Raw genomic sequence first — 21,447 nt, 5'->3', positions numbered from 1 at the left:
TGATGGCCAACACCCTCCTAGTGTTGCTGAGCCCTGCTGGCATGTGTTATAGATTCTCAAATTAATATTCAAAAGATTTCAATGATATTTCTTCATTTTTACTTTCCACATCTTCTCAATATATAAATATTCTAAATGTGCAACTTTTGATGCTTTTGTCAGTGTTATTTGGCTGCTCCGAGTAGTTTCTCCTATTATTAACGTTGTATCAGATGTCATGTATGGCAATGCTTTTTAAGTCTGGCAATGAATCCATTACTAAAGTGGGAATTTTTTCCTGGAGCGGAAGGAAAAGTTGTAATCATTCAACAGAATACTGATTAAAAGTTTAATTTGTCCTGTACATTGAGAATTCAGCCCTAAAAAGAGAGATGTTTAAAGTTACCTAACTGATATTCTCTTTCAATGTTTATGTTAACAGTTAATTCTCAGATGAAAACAACTTCTAGAGTTTTACCCAGTTTTTAAAAAATACCCTGAACACTGTTGCACAAATTAGCACAGGCCAGATTCTATGCCCTTGACAATGACTAGCAACTAACAAATTTATCTGAATCTACCAAACCTTGGACTCTGGAAACATTATTAGCAAATTCCCTAGTCTAAGCTCTCATCAGGTGGGAAATTTTATGGGCTTTGCTGTTAACATATGTGACCTGACACACAAAATGTAATCATGAACTAAAATTTTCTTGTTACTAATTTGAATTAAGGAAAATGTATCCATATATAATGGAGTACTATTGAGGAAATTGTTTGGAATGAAATTTTCCTTTAAAGTTTATCTGCAGAGACAAATGAAGCCTTCCTTTGAGCAGCTAGAATGCATTTGAATTATCTAGAGAAATGTTGAGTTTTATAAGGTCTAAGGGAAGACATGTTTGGACCTATAATAATGTATGTACTTAGTTTTATGAAAGACATGAGGAGGGTTAATTTCTCATCATAAAGTGTGCTGGGTCACTGATGCCGCTGATAGCTCTATAGCAGTAATTTTCACCCAAATTTTCTTTGAGGGCAATACCCTTGAGAATCCGATGAAATACAGATTAAATGCAGAATGTGCATTTTAACATGGTCATAGAATTCTGAACAGTTTCATGGGATTCTCAAATGCTCCAAAGATCATTTACATTATACTTCTCTTCCTGGCCCCATTATGAGTTAAAAATCCTATATTCATGATAAATTACCAGATAGATTTTTTTAAAGATTATTTTATTTTTATACAAGAACCAGGGTACAGGCCAGATGCGTGGGAGGGTGAGAGGATTCACTGGAGACAGAGAGGGGAACAGAACAGCCAGACTGAAGAAATACACTGCTGAGGGGAGCAGCAGGAGAGACAGGAGAGGTCTGCTTCACCATGCGGGATTCTCACCGGCCAGCTGGAATCAATCCCTCACTGCAGAGGCTACGGACAGCTTCACAGTGCGGCGCTCAACTGCCTGCACCACCAGGGAGGCCCAACTAGATAGTTTTTATAGGAGCAACATAGATCAATTTGAGTTTGGAGTTTTACCAAGCTGGGTTAAAAATTCTGACTTCATTCGGTCATCTCCAAGTTGTTTGATCATATCACCCTAGTATTTAAAAAGAAGGAAACAGAATAGAGAGAGCTTGATTTATGTATAGTTATTCTTAATACATATATTCAGTATTAATGTATTAAACGCTTTATAAGACCTACACACACTAGGAGTTATAAAAGAATGAGATAAAGATGATAGAAAAGTTTAATATCTTACACATCATTATGATATCACACTCCCAATAGCTAAAATCTAAAGGTGAAATATATGCTTACGTCAGAATTTATCAGTAATGATAGTGAATATAAATTTCAAGTAGTCTTGGATAATTGTGAGTGTTTTTGACCTATTTCTTGTCAGCTCCAATTAGACCATCACTTTCACTTCTCAATATGGCTGGCAAAGAATTCTTGGAGGTTTTAAGGTGGCAGATTTGTTCTTCATTTTCACTTTTCACCTGTGCTTGTATTATCAGATTTGTCTCAATCATTGATTTCCTAAATTCTTTTTCTTAAAGAAGGATTCCTAGTTAAGTCACCTGCTTCCTAAATAAGGGGGTTGATTGGTTAGAACTTGATAATATAACCTGTGGAAGCTGTAAACTTCCACCAATACATATGCCCTGAAAGTACAAGGATGGAAGGGGAGCTGCTGTTACTCTCTGCCTGTGGTCGTCTCTTCTGAATTTCTTAGATACCTACTTGCTACATGACCAGTTTACTTGGACCCTATAAACAGTACCAAGGTCAATGACTATAACAAACACATAATTTTTTTTTTTGGTTGTTACATTATTACATTTTTTAAGTCATCAAAGGAAAAAGATACATAATTTTTTTTTAAAAAAATGTATTTATTTATTTATGCAAGCACTGGGTACTGAGAGAATTCACCAGAGCCAGAGCAGGGAGCAGAACAGGCAGGCTGACGAAGAACACTGCGGAGGGGAGCAGCAGGCGGCAGGAGAGGTCTGCACGCCATGTCAGACCCTCGCCCAACGGCCGGGGATCAAACCGGCGCTACAGAGGCTGCGGGCAGCTTCGCAACCCAGCGCTCAACCGCTGCGCCACCGGGGAGGCCCAGATACAGAATTTTTAACACTTCCCAAATCACAATGAATTGCCTTGATCTTCTACTTTGGAGACTGCTGCTTTATGTAAATTACTTATTGTCTCTCTGTTTCTTCACGGATAAAACAGGGAACAGTATCACATATCCCATAGGATTAAGTGAAGTAAATGGCATTTGTGAATGTCTCTCCACAAACAGGGGCATATAATTTATTTATTTATTTATTTTTTTTTTTTAAATATTAAATTTTATTTTTATATTCCCCCATACAATTGCAAACGCCCCATTCTGACCCCAATCCTTCCCCTCCGCCCCCCACACCCCAAAAGTGTCTCTGGTTCATAGTTTTTTGTTGATTTTGATTTTCACTTTCTTATATTCATTTTCCTGGTCCCTTATTAAGTTTTCTAGATTCCTGCTATGAGTGAGACCATCCGGTATTTTTCTTTTTCATTTTGGCTTATTTCGCTGAGCATGATCCCTTCCAGCGCCATCCATGTTGCTGCAAATTGCATGTGTTTATCTTTTTTGAATGCTGAGTAATATTCCATGGTATATATGTACCACATCTTCTTGATCCAGTCATCTATTTTGGGCATTTGGGTTGTTTCCAAAGCTTAGCTATTGTAAACAGTGCTGCTATAAACATAGGAGTGCAGGTGCTCTTTGGAATTGATGTTTCTGTGTCCTTTGGGTAAATACCTAGGAGTGGAATTGCTGGATCATATGGAAGCTCTATGTTTAGTAGGTCCAGAAATCTCCATATAATTTAAAGGAAAATAAAAGGGAGCTGTAATATAATTGCTTACCACTGTATTACACCATTGCCATGTATGCACTCATGTTATCCCTAGACTAATTTAAAAACTAAACAAAACCTGTTCTCAATGTTCCTTATATGACTGCAAGAGCTAAAGCTTGGCCGCACCTTCTACAATGCCCCCTCCCAACAGAACAAAACAAAAACAAAAGGCATATTAGCCTTTCCAGATTGGAAAGTAACATCAAGATTCTGAACACTTAGTAATCTTGTTCATTAACATGATAATCACTAATATCAAAGACCTGCTAAATTTCCTATATTAGATAATTTTAATATATATGTATCCTCTCATCCTTTCATTTAATAATTTTTTTTTTTCCTAACCACATACAATGCACTAGGCATCCAGCTAATTGCTGAGGTTTCAGAGATGAATTGAACTTGCTCTGCACCCTCCAGGCACTAACCATCTAGTGGAGGAGACCAAACAAATAATCGCATCAAAGTGATAAGTGCTATAATGGAGGTGCATTTGGTTGCTATGGGAGCAGAGTAGGACAAGCAGCTTCCTCTGCCTGGGGAGGATAAGGAGGGCCACCAGAAGGTGCTGGGCCAGAGCTGAGGCTTGGAGGATGTGGGTTGGGGGAACTGTATTTCAGTCAGAGGAAAGTATGTCTAATATGGCAGGTAGACAAGATTTCTGGAGCTCAGGCATCTGGGGAGGTCTATGCACAGCCTTGGGTGACATGCTACGAAGTCTGAAATTGATCATTTAACAGATTAGAAGCAGACAAAGGCTTTTAAGTTAGAGAGTGATATGATCACAGAATTGGAGTGGTGTGTTGGAGGAATGATTATAGAAAAACAAAGTCTATTGAGAAAGTTGATCAGGAGAGAGGAGTGTTTATTTCTGTAATTTTTCTCAATAATTCAAATCTCTTAACTAAATTAAATGTCAACTGATTCACTTTGTCAAATTTAGTTTCCAATAGTATAGATGAAGTACTCATTCCCTAAGTGGTCTTACCTGTTCCTGCCTAAAGCTAGACATTTCTTTCAGTCAGTATTAATAGTGTAGCCAGTATGACTAGAAACATCCTAACTTTGTGCATGGATTTTTATTTTAGGAGGGTATTGTAACTAGATATCAGTTTCAAACCCAATGTCTACTTTATACAGGGTGTCAACCACAGCCGACTTACACAACACACAAATCTGACCATATAGCCATGAAAACGTGATTTCTATTGCTTGCTGCCAAACTAGAAAGAAAAAAAAAACAAAACAGCAAGTTCAGGGAACACATTATGACTCATCAAAGTCCAAAAGGAAAAGCTCCGTATGAATACAGCAGCCTGTGCAGCCTCCTGAAGTCCTTTTAGCCTCCAAACATATTGCTTTTGTGTGATTTTCTGCAAAATAACAGAACCCCATCATTCCCCTCCTTAATATCAATTGTTAAATTTTGCTTTACCTCAGAGATGAAGCTCATGCTCTGTGTTCTCCAATCTTCTTTTTGCACCAAGTAAATGGTGCTGCCTTTTCATTTCTACTGAGTGTACACCTTATTTGATAAAATTTCTACTTGCTGCAGTGCAAGGTACAAACAAGATGATTCTATTGAGGAGAAATCTGAAGGGAGAAGGTGGTGCTTTCTTAGGCCAATGTGAAAGGAAAGGGAGATGCAATATCTGTATTTAATCTCTGCTCCCAATGATAGTCTATTTTTCAGTTCCCATAGTTGTGCATATAACACATGGATCCTAATTCCTCCAAGTATAGCATTCAACTTTTGTGTGAACTGAAGAATGACATATGTAACAAAAGCAGTCATGTTTCTTTACTTTCTCTCTAACATTATGACATTATGACATTATGGTCAGTCTCTTCCTCCAATGGCTTACCAAGATGACTGCTTTTTTTTTTTTTTTTTTTTTTTGAAATTTGGTATGGTAGGTGAAGGTGGAATCTTCAGTGGCTAAATGGCACTTATTCCCAAAGGAATAAATAGGAAGATACCAATTTTTGAAAATTGCCATGTGAGGTTGGCATGCCAGGATAACAAGTAGGCCCTTCCTCCCCACATTAAAACCTAATAGTACCTAAGGCAATAAATATTGCTATTAGGTTAAAGCCCTTTTATAGACAATTAGGTTATCTGGCTATATTACTAGTTATAATCTACTAGGCAGATACAAATTTTACTGCATTACTAATTTCAGGTGTCCCTGTGTATATTTCCAGGTTAATAGTTTAATCTGGTTAAACTATTTTTCATACCCTTGGTCAGAAAAACAAGTTCGTGCAGTGGATTCTTCAGGGCATGTTCTATCCATTTCTTTCAGATGTGTTATCTTTTGTTGTCTGGAGGTCCACTTCAGGACTGACAGAAAATGATAAAGCTAAAGTTAAGAAGCAAGAAATAGGCCTTAGAAAACAGGGCAGGTGATCACTGACACATCCAGGCCCCTGAAAAATAGTGCCAGTGTAGACTCTACTTTGCCAGCAATGCCCCAGGCGCCACAAACAGTTCTTGCCACTTCATGACCACATGCAACACTTGGTTTTCTTTACATTGTGTCTTGCCTTCAACTTATCTAGTGTATGGTCCTAAGCATGCTGGAACTGCATTTCAGACCCAGTTGCTCAAATAGAGTCAGTTTAGCGACATAAAATGATCCAAAAATAGGATTTCACTGGGGCAGGGGGAGAGGGAGGAGAGAAGGGAGGAGCAAATCCCCAGCCAAGTAGTCATAATGTAACAGGGTGGTCCCCAGGAAAGGGGGAGGTTCCCTGCCCCTCTGCCCCTCTCCCTGCCCTATAACAATAATGCAGGTTGAAGGACTAAAGCACTGCATTAGAAAATAAAGGACACATCATACTCTTCCTAACACTGCTGTGTAGGGAAGAGTTTTAATAGTCAAGTGCCCTTAATCTGAGTCTAAAATAATAGGTCCCTGATTTAAAAATCTAACACTTCCTAAAACTAAAAATAAAATTGTCTCAGCACTCAGTGACCTGCTCCTCGGGTCAAGGTACTGTATTTCAAGGAAAACTGACATAAGAGGCCTAAAAACTGCAAAATGCCCATAGTTAACTGTTTTGTAGCCTTAATTGGTCTTCAGTGTGGGGTTGGAGGGAAGAGCAGAAGAGATTTATTCCCCTTCTAAATCAAAAGCAGATTTCTTTGCTTCCAGTGCCCCTAACCTTCCTGCCCCGCCCCCACAGGGTGGTGGATCTATATATTTTTTGTATAGATTTTACCCCAAGATGACAGGTGAGAGGAGGTTAAAGTGCACCTTGTCTGGTCCACAAAGTAAATAGAGAGGTTGGGGCGGGTTTATTTATGTATAAGGCGTTCAGCTTCTCAGCTGTTTCTCCCTTATTGGCACTTGCTTGCAGTCCTTTAGAGAAGAGACAGATTTGGCAGGAATGTTCTTTGTGCCTGCCTCCCTTTCCACCCGGGAGAGAGGGGGCAGATTTATAATTACCTCCGGCGGGGGGTGGGGTGGGGGTGGGGTGGGGGCGGGGTGGGGCGGGGGGCGGGGTAGGAGGAGGAGAAAAAGTTTCAGCTGGCACGACAATGCGTTGTTGTTTTGTTTTGCTTTTTTTGTTTGGTTTTGGTTTTGGTTTTCGTGGTCAACGCGGCCACAACAGCTTCGCTGCCACTCGGATCCCTCCCCCGCCCCTCGCTTGCTCCCTGCAGGCTGGCTCGGGCTGGCGGAGGCGCAGCCAAATTCCAGCACCTTCTCCACATACCCCCAAACTACTACGCACTATTACTACGGCTTGTCCTCCCTTTCGCTTCCTGAGCCTTCAGGGACGCGCCCGGCGCCCCAGAAAGAGGACCTTCCGCGCAGGGATAACGGGCGTCCAGTTCCGTTAAGCTCGGGGGCAGCCTGCGCCCTGCGCAGTTTCTCTGCTCCAGGCGCAAAGGCGGCCCGAGAGCCGGCGCCTTGCAGACACACACGGATCCACGCATACAGTAGAGCTGTCTCGAGCCACATTCTTGCACCCCGCCCCCCCTCCGCACCCCGAGCTCCCCGAGTCGCTGAGCCGAGCGAGTGACAAGCGCGTCCCGCCAACCCGCGCCCGGGCGCGCAGGGAGGGGCGGCGCGCGGGGCCAACTGCGGCGCGTCTTCCGGCGCCCGTGGAGGCGGCGAGGGTGGGACGCGGGGCGGAGCCGGAGTTTAGGAAGAGGAGGGGATGGCTGTCATCAATGAAGTCATATTCATAATCTAGTCCTCGCTCCCTCTGCTTCTGTACTCTGGGTGACTCAGAGGGAAGAGATTCAGCCAGCGCACTCCTCGCGAGCAAGGTAAATAGAACTTACAACTCCTTTCTGCTCACCCCACCCTCGGGCCGCAGGCTGCAGCCACGGCACCCACCCCGCCCGCGCCGCGCCGCGCCGCGCATTATGCATTATTATCCTAATTATTATTTATTGTGCATGCACGGAGACCAAAACAAACAGGCGGGCCAGCCTCCGCAACACAAAGCCCGCCTCCTCCCCGCGGGCCTCAGGTGGAAGGCTCTAGCCACAGCTCCGGGCGGCGGTGGAAGACACGGGAAAGTTTCGACCGAACCTTGCTGCTCTAATAATAACAGGAATAATTACTACTTCGAGAAGAGCAGGGGGGAAATCCCAACAAACCACAGCCTTCACCCCGGGCGGGCAGTCCAGGGAAGCTCTGCCAACTCAAGGTTGCAACACACACACACACACACACACACACACACACACACACATACACGCGCGCGCGCGCGCGCTCGGCAAGGTTGCAGTCCCCCCTCTCCTGAAAGGGGGGTGTGTAAGAGGCGGGGGAGGCTGGGGGCTGGGGGGGGAGGGTGGGAACCCGACAGTTCTTCCCGAGCTGTGTTCCCCGGAAGAGTTGGGAGAGCGCGGGAGCGCAGGGCGAGCGGCCCCGGCTGCGAGAGGGGCGCCTCGGAACGCGGCTGCCATCAGCTTTCGGCCGGATTTGTTGAAAGGGCTCGGGGCGCCGAGGCGCCGGCGGATCCCCGCGGGAGAAGCGCGAGCTGGCGCGCGGGGAAGGCGGCGCCCCCGGCGCGGGCCGGTGCGTGCGGGCACGGAGGTGTTGCCTCCACTTTGCTCGCGCCCTGGGGCGAGGATGGGGACGCGGGCCCGCGGGCGAGCCTTTCGGCGGAGGGGCTGCGCCCGGGGATCTGCGGACTCTGCTCGCCCAGCTCCCTGGCGACCGCGCGGGCTCAGGTGTTGAAGTTCGGGGGGCCCGGCTTGGGCCGCACTGTTGGGAAGGGAGGGTGGAGGCCCCGAAGAAGGGAGGAGGTGCCCGCTGGGCTCAGGTCCCCTGCCCGCCCCCTCTCCGGCTTGGTTTGCTCTTGCTGTGCGGCTTGCCCTAGCTCCAGCCACGGGAACCGCGGGCGTGGGTCGCCGGCGTGGGTTCGGTTGCTAGGGGGTGCGCTGGGGTCGGGGAGAGCCACCGTGGCCGCGGGCCGGGGAAGCCATGATCCGGATAATCCTCTCTGCCCGACTGTCACAAACAGGACCCGCGCGCGCCCGGGCAGCGGCGGTGGCGTTCGCTGGAGGAGAAGGGCCGCGCAGGGGAGGGAGTACGGCGGGTGGCAGGGGCGGGAGGCGGGGAGACCGGGTGGGAGCCTCCTCCCGACGATGACACGCACCCCTTCCTTCTCGCCTGCTTTCGAGTTTGCTTTTATTCCCATCCCAACCTGGTCTACCCCTTCCTCCGCTCTCCCCCGCCATCCGGCTGTGTTCCCTCCTCCCTTTGGCTTTGCAAAACACGGCCGTGCCATCTGCAAAGGTGTCGCGATGCACTTCCCCAAATAACCGGTCCGGCGCGCCAGCCCCTGAGCTGGGCGCCCTCCGGCTGCGAGGCGCATGCCAAGCCGGGTGCCCCAGGTGCCCGGTACCAGGCCTCGCCGTCTGGACCGGCCGCACCGCGCCGGGCGGGGTGCGGCAGTGGAGACTCTAAGGGGACCCCCCGCGCCCCGGTCCCAGCGCTCCGGCTGGTTTCCGGTCCACGCGGGGAAATCGCCTCCTGCCAGTGTCTCCACGCTCGCCCCCGCCTGCTCCGCCTGGATTGCATTATTATTTTTATCCGGATGGCCGTTTGCGGCCGATCCTGGCGAGCGCGGGGCTGCCTGGACTGCTAGCGGGTGGGGTGGAGGGAAGTTGGACGTGGATCAGGCAGGAAAAAAAAGTTTGGCAAGGCAGCTAAGTAGGCTGGGGGGGTGGCGGTGGGAGGGGGCAGCTGGCTCCCGCGGCTCGCGTCCCCGCGCCCTGGGGGCCGGCGCGAGTGTGTCTGCGCGAGAGGGAGAGTGGGGTGCGCGCCGGGGCCAGTGCGTCGCGAGCAGCGGCGCAGGCGGCCGCCTCTGCCCGCGCCCTCTCCCGGAGCCCGGGGTGGACCAGGCGAGGTTTGGTGGCGGGGGCCGCTGGGGGTGGTGTGTGCGTGTGGCTGTGAGTGTGAGGGTGAGTGTGCGCGCGAGAGCGCCAGAGAATCAGGAAGTCACAGCAGCGAAGCGCACACAGACATGTTTGATCGCCGTGACATGACGCGCGCGAGGGAGGAAGCCGGGCCGCGGGCTCCCGAGCGGGCCTAGAGCCCGGGGCGGGGAGACCCCCCCACTTCTTCCCGCTGCCCCCGGCGCCGCCACTGCAGGCTGGGTGAGCCCCGCGCCTCTTTTTGTTCCGAGTCCCCCAGGTAAGGAGTCTGCGCCGCCGTAGCCCGCTGTGTGCGGAGCTTTCCAGTTTTTTCCCTGCCAGCCCCCGCCGGGCTCCCAGCTCGCCTTTCCTGCAAAGTCAGGCTAGCTGGGGGAACCGGCTCCTCGCCCTCCCATCCATCGCTTGGAAAACTTTCCAGCGGGAGGCACTGTGAGGGGGAAGAAGAAGGCCTCGTTGGCGCTGTCCTTGTCAGTTCTTTCTGCTACGGGTCCAGAGAGTGGAGTCGCTGCGCCCTGGGGCTGTTGCACATTCAAACTTCGGGCCTAAACATGCCTCTAACTCTTGCAGTTTTTACTCCAGCAATAAATTAAATAGCCAAAGTCGTCTATTTGGTCTTGCCAGGCATTTGGATTTTTCCTTTTTTCTTTTCTTTTCTTTTTTTTTTTTTTTGGTGGAGGGGGCAGACTTGGGAGTCAAGGGAGTGGGGGTGTTGTGCAGAATCCATTCCTCCTTTAATGCCTGCACCGGGTGTTATGTAATTTTAGAAGCACATGGGTGCAAAGCCCACACTGGGCTTCTCCCCTCCTTTGTTTATGTAACTTTTGGGAGAGTTTTGAAAGGTTGTCGCCTTACCCCCCGCTCCTCCCTAACCTGGTGGGGGTTGGTCCTTTTGTAAAAGCAAAGCGACAAGGGTTGGCAGTTGATGGAAAGCTGTCATCTTTGTTTCCCCGGTCGTTATGTAGGTCTTATTCCTGTGTGGAATGTTGGAGCTTAAGAAAGACAGTGAGGATACACGTTTGTCTACTACATTGAGTGGCTATTTTTAACCTTGGTCCGTTACCAATAGCAGAGTTAAATTTTAAATTTCCATTTTGAAGGGCTTATTTATTTCCACCTGGTTGTGCCGTTCTCCTATGAACAGAAAAAAAATGTTTCTTGCATGTTGAGTAGAAGAAAATTCCTGTCCAGCCACTAAGACTCAGAAACCACTGAGAGCTGTGCAGAAAAGCCATGCCCAATTTATGTGTGTGTGCATGTGTGTGTGTATATATATATATATATACTCACATATGCACATTCAAATACTTTCAGTAATCATTTCCACCAGTTACTTGGGGGACCACTACCCCAGGCTTGTTTGCTAATACTGGACTTGGTTGGTTTCCAGCCTACTTCTAGCACCCTGGTGAGGTGTTTAGAGGTGTGGCAGGCTTGAATCCTAGTTGGCTCATTGTTATGCAAATGAAGACACACTTTCTCTTTTAGGAATCTAATTGCCCTTTTATTCTCAGGGAGGTGGTTTTGTTTTTGTTTTTGTTTTTTTGTTGTTGTTTTTAACTCCCTGAGAACTCAAATGTTCGCTACTGGAAAAAGGTGATTTGGTGATACCTATTAGGTTAAAAAAATATTGATTAAAGTAAACCGAAGAAAGATACTCAACTGGTAGACTGAGGTCCATCTGCTGGGTTGGAGGCCTTAAAGAGAGATGTCATGTTGGTAAAGATCATTTTTTAAATAAATGAGGATTTGGGGGTATCAGAACCCTTGGAGAACTGTCAGAGTGGAGGGAGTGCTTTTTCTTCAGTGCAGCCTTTCTCATAGGAGTGACATCACTTCCATCCCAGCTTCGCTTCGGGACTAGCTGCACTGTGGTGTTTCACAGAAAATATTCACCACAAGAGTGTGTTCAAAGCAGTCTTAGATCTTTTCTTTTGTTCCTTTTTAAAGTGGTTTTTGAGCATTTCTTGTCAAGTTTCTTGAAAAGTGCTTTGACCAACACCTGAGGCTTGGAATTGACCAAAAAGAAGTGACTCTGCTTGCATGGTATTGTTAATGCTTGAGTTCTGTTTAAAATAGTATAACTAGAAAGTAACGCTTGGACAGGTAATTATTTTAAACTTCTTTTCATTAAGTTTAAGATAAATCATGCTACAGACCAGTATAAAAACGCACATGCCATTCTTCTCTAGGAGGTAATCGTGATGCTCCTTATATTACTGTAATATTTTGACATTTCATTTTAGAGATGTGTAATGCAGCAAGAGCATAAAAGAGGAAATCTTCATACATTAGAACAGTGGTGTGTCTTTCAGTGTTTTTGTGGTGCCCCTCCCCCTTTAGAAATCTGTTGTAAACAAGGCCTTTGTGAAACTCTCCTAGGTCAGCAGCTTTTCGATACTCCAGAGAAATAGTAAATCACTACTTATGACATCTTGACATGCTGCCATGAGAACAACTGAATTATCACAAATAAAATTCTAAGGACTGTTACCCAGTGCACAACATTGAGGGAGCGTTGGTAGGACCGGATTTAACCACCAAAAGTTTTGATGCTTACTCTTTCCAGTCAAGATGCTTCTAAGAGTACTTGGACAACTTGTTGCTTAACAGCAGTGGCCTTAGAAAATTCTATAAATGAATCATATTTCTCTCCTGCAGTATTTCTCGTGAACAGATAAAAAAATTTCCCTTATTTGAAAAAAAAAAAAAACACTATGTGGAGGGCTTTCTCATTTATTTTGTTTCACTATTTTTATATAAAAGAATTACCTTCTAAATTGGTCCTTTTCCTTAAATGTTTTCTGTAGGTTGTTTTTGACCAATAGAGGATGCTGAATTTTCTGTCATCTTTGCAACAGTTCGTGTTATGGAACTTTATTCTCTAGCCAGTTAATAGAGTCATGGATCATTCCCTAAGTAGTTGGAAATAGAAAATACAGATGGTGGTAAGTCATTTGGTAGAGTATTCAGGAAGGCCCGGGGTGTTTATTTTTTCTGCATAGAAATTTGTGACTTTATATTTACCAGGGGATATAGGACTCTAAAACTTAGTTCTGTCAGAGTCATAAAAGATAGCATATTTATTTGCCTAAGATATTTATCATCAAGTTAAATGAGATCCTGGGATCCGGGTTTGGAAAAGTTTACAGCTTTGCTACAGTTTAAGTTTATCACAACTTTATTTTTCCCTATATTAATATAGCACTTTTCCTGGAAACTGTTGAGGATGTATTAGAGAGAACTTTTAAGTTGTTGAGATTGTCAAAGATATTTGAATAGTTATACTTTAGGAAAACATACAATAAAGGCAAAAAGAGCTTTCCAGGAGCTAAATAGCTGGGTCTTTTGAATGTCACATATAAGCAACATTTAATTTTAATTTTAATTATGATTGGAGCGATACTTTTTGATAAGGAATACAAAGTTTTGGCTGGAACCCTTACGTATGTGGTAGCTTTCTGGACTTATGGATTTATAATACATTATTATGTATGTTTATAATACATTATTATGAAGCCTACTATAAATTGTGATGTTCTGTTGGATACGTAAGACTTTCAGGACATACAGTTATAATCAGTCTATATGCTTATGTATATAAAACCTTCTAAAATATCAATATTCTATTGTGGTTTTAGGTGTATAGGCATCAACTTAAGTACCAGTCTTATACCAATATATCATTTGCTTTTATGCAAGCACTAATGATTGAGAGACTTATATGATTTAAATATGGAGTAAATTGATGAAAGGAATCCATAGAAGTTGAAATAACTTTAAAGTTTTAAAAAACATTAAATAAAATTGTAACTCCCTTCCCTTTTCTTTTCACTAAACTTAGCATTTGGGAGTTAAATGCTAGAATAAAAAAATCTCTGACCAAAAAGTATCAGGATGCTCTATCTATAGCTTAACAGTGATCCAAGGGAAAATTTTATCAGTCTGTATTTAGATTGTGTTTTTGTTGATTAGGATGACTATAGTATTTCTTTGATCTATTTGATGTTGTATATGCCAGTGTTTACCCCACTGGGATGTAAGTCATTGAACTTGTGAATTGAATGTCCATGAGGAAAACCCTCTTCCATCTTCCGCTTATGCTTGGTTCAACTTGGCAAATATTTACAGCTTCTTTGCACTGCTTTGCAGTTGTGCTGTATTCCTACATGTACTGAAAGGCTATCGAAAATAAGGATTGCCCCAAATTCCCTAAAAATAATTTGCAATTGTGAACTTAAGTGTTTTAAGGAATGTACATGAACATTAAAACATATGAATGGCAAGTGGTAAACTGCACAGGCCATGAGCTACAGGGAGCAATCCAGGTAAGCTCTCCCGGAGGGTTTAGGTTTGCAGCAGGAGAGCAGAGGTGGAGGTAGGTGGGTTGCTAACCACCCAGGGTCAGATCCCAGGGGCCTAGCCTAAGGAATCTGTGAGAAGGTCATTGTGTTAGTTTTGACCTGATTACCTCAAGCAAGAGGTTCTAGTGGGGGAGAATTTTTAGAAGATAAAGTTGAGGGTAGTTAGAAAAACGTGTCATCTAGGCTAAAGCATGACTGTGGGGCACTAACTTGAGTATGTAATGCATACTGGGGCTTGTCTTTCTGAAACTTTGAGCAGGGGAATTCATCACCAAAAAAAATTTTAAATTTATCAGAATTCAAGTTCTCAGTGGGAATTAAAGCTCTTAGAAGGTTCTTCATAATAGCTTATAAGGTGTTTTCATACCTAATATTTGATATGATTTATGTCCAAATTGAGGTTGTAGCTGGCTAATATTATGCTTACTTTGTAGGCTGGGAACTTGAAACTCAAAGAGGTCAAAATAACTAAGGTGATCTAACTAAAAAGAAGGCATTTAACCTCACAAATGGCTGTTATCCAGTTGAATTTCAGTAAAAGGGGAGGATTCATTCTTAGATTTTTGTTGCTACCAGGAAAGGCAAATCAGGCAAAGCTGAACTCCTCCTTCACCCCACCTGGGTTCAGTCAGCACGTTCTGACCAAGTGGGAGTGCTGGCCACATGTGTCATCCTGGTCAGAAAGGTATTTAAAGTGTGTATGTCAGACTCTCATGATGTTCAACATATGAATAAAATGATCTTAGCAGGCAAGAGAAGGAAGTGACTGTCATTGATTCTTATTAGCATCCCAAATGCTCAGGTGCCCAACAGAATTGAGGCAGACTAGGCGGATGTGCAAGTGCACACAAGATACTACATTGCAGTTCTTGCCAGTCTTTGAAAGTTAACTTTCGCTGGTTTGGTTGGTTTGGTTTGGTTTGGCTTTGACTTACTGCCTAAGATTCATTTGGCTCCAACTGAATCTTAGAAGTGATTGTTAGCCATGATTATCTTTATAACAACTACTGGATGGGAGGCCTCCCTTACTACTTTGTAAAGGATAGAGGATTTTCTAGCATTTTGGGTTTTCTAATAAACACCCCTTAAAAAAAACTTCTCCTTTGTGGAAACATTGTCCTCACCAAGGAGGTCATCGAATTGCATCACAGGTGGACTGTTTGAAGAAGGCCACTAATGGTGCCCACAGGGTGATAATGTGAAGGGCTCGTTCCTATTGAGGCAGAGCCTGGGCTCACAGGACACTAATTAGCCACCGCGGAGTATTGCTGTCTTCTGTCATGCTTGGAGCTGCCTCAGAGCCTTCACCAGGCCTGACTCCAGGGAGGACAGTCCCACTGCAGTTTATTTAAAGTGAGGGCAGCTGCTTACATCCTAATTTATTTCCTTGACTGAATGAAAAATAGTTGCCGAAGCCCAACACACAAGACAAAAATTTAACCCCACAGCTCTTTAAAACAGATTTGAGTTTAAATGGTGAATAACTGCGAGAAACATTTTTTCATGGCCTTTTAGAGTTTTTTGTCCTGCAATATATAATGTTAACTTTAGCCTGGAGAAGTTTTTTGTTTGGTTGATTTTGATTTTTAAATCTGTGGCACCGATCGTATTGAGCACTGTTTAGATTTGCTTGTCTCAGACCAAGAGGAAGGGCTGTGGTTGTATTTTAGCACCTATGGGGGCAACTTTGGCTTCCAGAGGAAAAACAAAGAACATTGGTAGATTTATTTCCTTTATCTTCGCTGCTGTTCTCCTTGCTCATTCTCCACTCTGCACGAAGCATAGCAGTGCTTATGTTTGTTCCAGTTCTGGAGATGTTACTTCTGGTGGGAAAATTATCAGTTTGTTTGTAGAGAAAGCTACATGGAAAACAAGAAGTCCTTCAGGTCAAGTGGGACTTTCTGAATCAGCAAACAGACATAAAAAGCACCCTTATCTGAGCTTTTTCTTGATTCTTACAGTTCTCTGGTAACAGCTGAAAACTTTTAAAAGACTGCGTTGTTCTTAGGGTCGTGGACTGAGCCCAATTTTTATTTCTAACACTCCACCTTTGACCTGCACCCCAAAGTCTTTCTGTAAACGCTACAATGATAAAATTATCTGCTGGACATCCAAGATTTTCCCACTGCTTCCTTGTTATATTTGGTGAAGAGTTGTAAGAGGTGTCTAGTCAAGGTGGTTGAACTTCCCCACATTCTTGCCATGACCAGCAAGCAAAACTTTCTAGGGAGCATGCCTTTCTTTATCGTACTTCAGCTAAGATGACAGGCCACCTTCTTCATTAAGTCTCCCTTAATTCCCTGCTCTCCCCTCCAGGTGAAACACATCGCACACTGTAACTTTCCCCCTACTGTGTTGTAGGAGCTTCCATTATTTTATTTTATTTTATTTTTTTGCTGCTAAAAGTGCATCTCACTTTTGCAGCTAGGGTAAGTCCTGTGTCCCTATCAGACCTGCAGAACCCTGTGGTCATTTGGTGGTCACTGGAGGATATTTGGCACAGTTGGGAAGAGATAAGTAAACATCACTCATCTCTTCCTTTGGTGACAGTGTCTCCACCTCCTTCTCTCCAGACCACCTCTTTACTTGCCTGTGCCTTCAGAAATTAAGTACGATCACAGCCAAATCCTAATCTTTATAAAATATCTCCCCCAGTGTCTCAGCTTTATCTCTGTGTCCCCCGCTTTCCACTCCTGTATGTTGTTGCTCCTGCTTGTGAAGTCTCTCCCACCCAATAGGTTGCTTTCTGTGGACTCTGTGTTGTGCTGGGAGTAAAGAAAAGGGTTTTTTTGCAGCTGTGATTTTGGGCAAGCTATGTGGTCCCTTCCTGCCACGCTGCCCCCTTCTTTCAAATGGGGATGTGACAGATGGTCCCTTCCATTCAAGTCACTAAGGTTATAAAGCACATTTCAGTGTGTTTTACATGGCACTGTCTGGGTCTTTGGTATTTCAGTGGATAGTAGTAAGACAGGAAAGTATCCATTTTGTCATAATTGTCATGGTTGGGCTGGCAACCCTGTCACCAGGAAGTTGAACTTTAATGTGCAATTGGGCCCTCTGAGTTTCAGCTCAGGAGATAGGCGATGTCTTCCTGAGGGTGTAGGAAAGATGTCTTTGGTAGCTGGAGTTGTGGGAAGCTCTGGGGACTTTTATTTTTTAAAAGACACTCTCTAGTTGTAAAGGTGGGAACATCAGTATGAAAAAAAAAAATGCAGACAGGGTATACTGCTGGAAAACTGGTGGCTAAGAACGCAGTGGCCTGGCCCTCAGGGAGTGCTGGTCCAAGGTATGGGAAAGCCTTTTGAGGGAGGATAGGGGAGTAGCAATACAAAATCCCGGGACTCTTCAGGGCCTATTACTCCCACCCTTACCCCCCCACATGCAGACACATTTTCTTCATTATATTAGCCGCATGATTGTGGAACAGGTCATTCTTTCCTTTAACAATATAAAACTCTCTTCCTTTCCCCTCCCTTCCCCCAAGACAAAATAAAAATAGGTTTTAAATGTTATCTTGTGAACAGACCTAACAACCCCTCATCTGGTTATCTGAGCCCTCTCATCCCCCTCATCCTACTGTGCCTCCCACCACCACCCCATCCACGTCATTTCATTAGAGCTTTGAGGAAGAAGAAAGAAGATTCCTAGGGATCCTGCAGGTTTGGTAAGAAGAAGCTGAGTTGGCCGTGACTCCACTTTAAACCTTGCCCCTAGTAACACAGTAATAACAAGAACCGGTGCTGGCGACTTGAGCTTATTTGTAATTTATATCCCCAAGTTGCTTTGCACTGTGGGAAAGCTTAGTGATATACATGAATTGTGCAATAAGGTTGCCAGTAGTAGTGAGGCAGGAATAAAAGGCTGGGACTGAGGCCCCATCTTTGAGAGGTCTTCCTTGCCGCCCTGCTTGGGTGGTGGAAGCGAGGCGTGTGCCTGGGTACGGCCCAGTTTCTGCCGTGGAGGTTCAGGACCACACGTGGGATTGGAGGAAGTCTGTGAGCTAGTCCGAGTCATGGATGGAGAGATGGAAGGGCCTTGAGATGCACCTACTCCAAGCCCGGAGGAAGCCGAGAGAACCTGGTGGAAAAGCCCTTTGTCCAAAGAGTTGGTGGTGCCCCTGGACGAACCCAGATCTCTAGACTTCCACTCAGAAGCCAGCAAGTATCACATTCAAGTCATATGATAGTCCCCATTCCTGCCATTCATTAGCTGTGGGGCGTGCGGCTAGTTTCCCATTTGTTAGGCTGTGCTGGTTCTCTGAGCTAGGTTATCATTTGTTAATCTGTGCTGCCTATAGTGGTCATACTCACCGAGTCTGAGTCTGTGCACCAGAAGGTTCTCTTATTAAAAAGTTCCCTTCACATGTTCCTATAGTTTTCCATTTCCCTTCTTTTGTTTTTCCCTTGAAGAAGTTTTCAGTAGTTTCCTCGACTGAAAAATGAGGACCATTTTTATGGAACTGATTTCAAGTAATGACAATATTCTAGGAGCTTCTCAGGTCCTATATGCAAAAAGTAATATTATGGGATAATAGATATTAAAATATGAAAATAAGTGCAATTACCAGACTAAGTATTTGTATCTTCATTGTTCAAACTTGTGGTATATTACAGTAATAGCTTACTGAAGCTAATTTCAAGGTAAACCATAACAGGAAGTAAGCAATTTCCTTTTATTCACTAAGAAATAAAGGGGTATATTAGTTTGCTAATATACATGAAAGAACATTATAACTTGTAGTACCCCTGAATTGACGTCAGCTTCCTAAATTTAAAATGCTGACTGAACATGTGTGTGTGTGTGAGGGGGTGGAACACAAAGAAAAAAATTTACTTCCGCCTGCTTTGTTAATCACAAAGAATAAATAATAACATTTGGCTCTCTAGTGAATTCAAGGCTATAATTCACCCACCAAGCTTCTCTGTTTTAGAAACTACTTGAACTGGATTCCCTCAGTCCCATCTTGTATGAGCAAAACAGTTTGAGAGATCCCTCCAAAGTAGCCACTCATCTCTTTCTGTATTAGCCCATTGATAGGATGGCCTAAATTCTTGGCTACACTTTTAAGATTTCTTTATGTGAACACACCTAAACACTGGATTATTCTGAAGTTTTATTCATAAAATAATCGGTTCTCTGAAATAGTTGTCCATGAAGTCTTGTTCACAGTTTAGTGAGATCTTTTTGGAGCACACTGGTTACATGCTGCTTAGAGGTGCTGGGCTACAGGAGTGAAGAATGAGACCCTACCCTTATGGCCCTCATCTTCTGGAGATTCAGCAAGAGGTGGCTGCGGGTAACTAAGAGAGGAACTAATGTGGTTTTTGTATTTTCCTTTTAACCTCTCATTTTACTATGAAAGGGTCCTCCTTTAGGTGTTTGGCCCTGAAGTTTTATTTAATTCCATCCCTGCCATTAAGCCTCGAGGAAGCACATCACTTATGATATTTCATTGTGTATTTTATGAGGTTGACAGCAGAAAAAGTTTCTGTGTGTTACAGGTGTGTGCCTCCGGTGACTAAGTATGTAACAATTACTCTCACCATGGGTATTCAGCTGTCTTGCTCTGGGATCTTTGAATTCTGACAGAATTTGGAAAATATCTTATTTACTCATTTTGGCTCATATCCAAGGAACAGTTGTCCCTGCCCACATGAGGCAGTTCCCCATTAGGGATCCCAGAAGTCATGGAGAACGGGTGATGGAATATTGCTTTGTGGAAATATGAGAAACATATTATTTCCACATTGTCTAAGATGGGCCATAGCCAATAGTCATGAATCACTTATGGGGTGAGAATCTTGAACTAGAGAGAGGCCTACAAGGACTCCTGGCCACACTGTTCAGGTGGTTTGAACTTTATTATCTGTTAGAAGGAACACATCTCAGACTATCCCTTCTGATCACTTCTGGTACAGTGGAAGTGATGGGAAACATAATTCTAAATACAAGTGACCATCGTGCCATGCACAGAGTTGTGATTTTGATAACTATTGTTTTCAATCTCAGAAAAAGAAACACTGTTTAGTTTTGCTAGTAACTTGGTGCATGCGTACCTCACTCTCGTCATGCAAGTCTTTTGGCTCCATTTTTTCAAAAGCTCAGATAATGGTTAGCATTTTCAGCCATCACAATTTTTTATGTAGGCCGTGTGCATTTTTTTTTTTTTTAGACAGTGCTATTGCACACCGAATAGACTAGACTATAGTGTAAATGTAACTTATATGCGCTGGAAAAACAAAAAGTTCATGTCACTCACTGTTTTGATTTTCATTTTATTTTGGTGGTCCGAAACATGAAACATGAACCCTAATATCGTAGAGGCATATCTGTATGTGGATTCTTAAAACTATATCTGTCTCAATCTCATAACCTCTGCCTTTTCCATGATTGGAACTGCTCTTTGATTCTAATTTATGAAATTGTACTTTTCCCCCTCTTTTTATTGCTTAGAATTTTCTGTGAAGCTTTGATGAGTCTTGGTTGGATACTTTTAAAAGTGATATTATATTTTAATGAATTTGGGGTAGGGGGTTAATCATTTATAAGGTTCCCAAGCCAGTAAGGAATGGAGAGCGTCTGTTGATTTTAGTAATAAATTTCAAACTTGTTTAGAATTGTGCTTACATGTTAAATTTAGTTTCTCCAGTGAGTTTTTTGGGGTTTTTTTTTGTTTTGTTTTTTGGTATCTTAGATGATTTATATCTTTTAGGGGAAATCATTTAGATTTTTTTTCTTTTAAACAAGTGGTCTTCATAAAGTCTAGGGCAGATGGATATATATCATACTCACTCAAACATCTGGGCAAGACAGGGCAGTTCTGTTTGATGTTTGTTATAGAAATGGCACCATCAAATACTAACAACTGTTTTATTCTGATCTTAGCGTCATGTTTAAAACATTTCTTTCTCTTTTCTTCTTTCCAGCTTAGTACCCCTCCACTGACTGGCAGAGATAGGAGGAGTAGATGTCCACTCCCACAGACCCGGGTGCGATGCCCCACCCAGGACCTTCACCGGGGCCAGGACCCTCACCTGGACCAATTCTGGGACCTAGCCCAGGGCCAGGCCCATCTCCAGGTTCTGTCCACAGCATGATGGGACCAAGTCCCGGACCCCCAAGTGTCTCCCACCCTATGCCAACAATGGGATCTGCTGAATTCCCACAGGAAGGCATGCATCAAATGCATAAGGTAAGAAATTTTTCTCTCCTCCTGAGTGGTGGATGACTAATATTCCTGATAAACTCCTGTCTCTTTTGTATTATTGTTAACAAGGGAAT

At 44.0% G+C, this 21,447-nt stretch overlaps 1 protein-coding gene and 1 long non-coding RNA gene across 6 annotated transcripts in view; one reads left to right on the top strand and one right to left on the bottom strand.

Moving 5' to 3' along the window:
• Positions 1 to 21,447, top strand: part of SMARCA2 (SWI/SNF related, matrix associated, actin dependent regulator of chromatin, subfamily a, member 2) — a 209,659-nt gene that overhangs the window by 20,561 nt on the left and 167,651 nt on the right. For 2 of the 5 annotated variants that reach the window (XM_054689094.1, XM_037491951.2), the window contains exons 1-2: positions 7,558 to 7,684; positions 21,093 to 21,358. In XM_054689094.1, coding sequence (XP_054545069.1) covers positions 21,134 to 21,358 — 225 coding nt within the window. In that variant the 5' untranslated portion in view covers positions 7,558 to 7,684; positions 21,093 to 21,133. Of the gene's footprint in view, positions 1 to 7,557; positions 7,685 to 9,754; positions 10,065 to 12,612; positions 12,751 to 21,092; positions 21,359 to 21,447 lie in introns of those variants that run through there. The other 3 variants (XM_037491947.2, XM_037491948.2, XM_054689093.1) reach the window with 3 other exon arrangements.
• Positions 1,243 to 7,322, bottom strand: LOC119232229 (uncharacterized). The gene is made up of 4 exons (XR_005122032.2): positions 7,144 to 7,322; positions 5,647 to 5,768; positions 4,841 to 4,998; positions 1,243 to 1,583 (listed from the first exon to the last, which is right to left on the bottom strand). It is a non-coding gene; the product is annotated as an uncharacterized LOC119232229 (long non-coding RNA).

Source organism: Talpa occidentalis, unplaced genomic scaffold (genome assembly GCF_014898055.3).
Source record: "Talpa occidentalis isolate TD23 unplaced genomic scaffold, MPIMG_talOcc4v2.1 talOcc4.7, whole genome shotgun sequence".
NCBI classification, from domain to species: Eukaryota; Metazoa; Chordata; class Mammalia; order Eulipotyphla; family Talpidae; genus Talpa; species Talpa occidentalis.
This window is presented reverse-complemented; position numbering and strand designations above follow the sequence as displayed.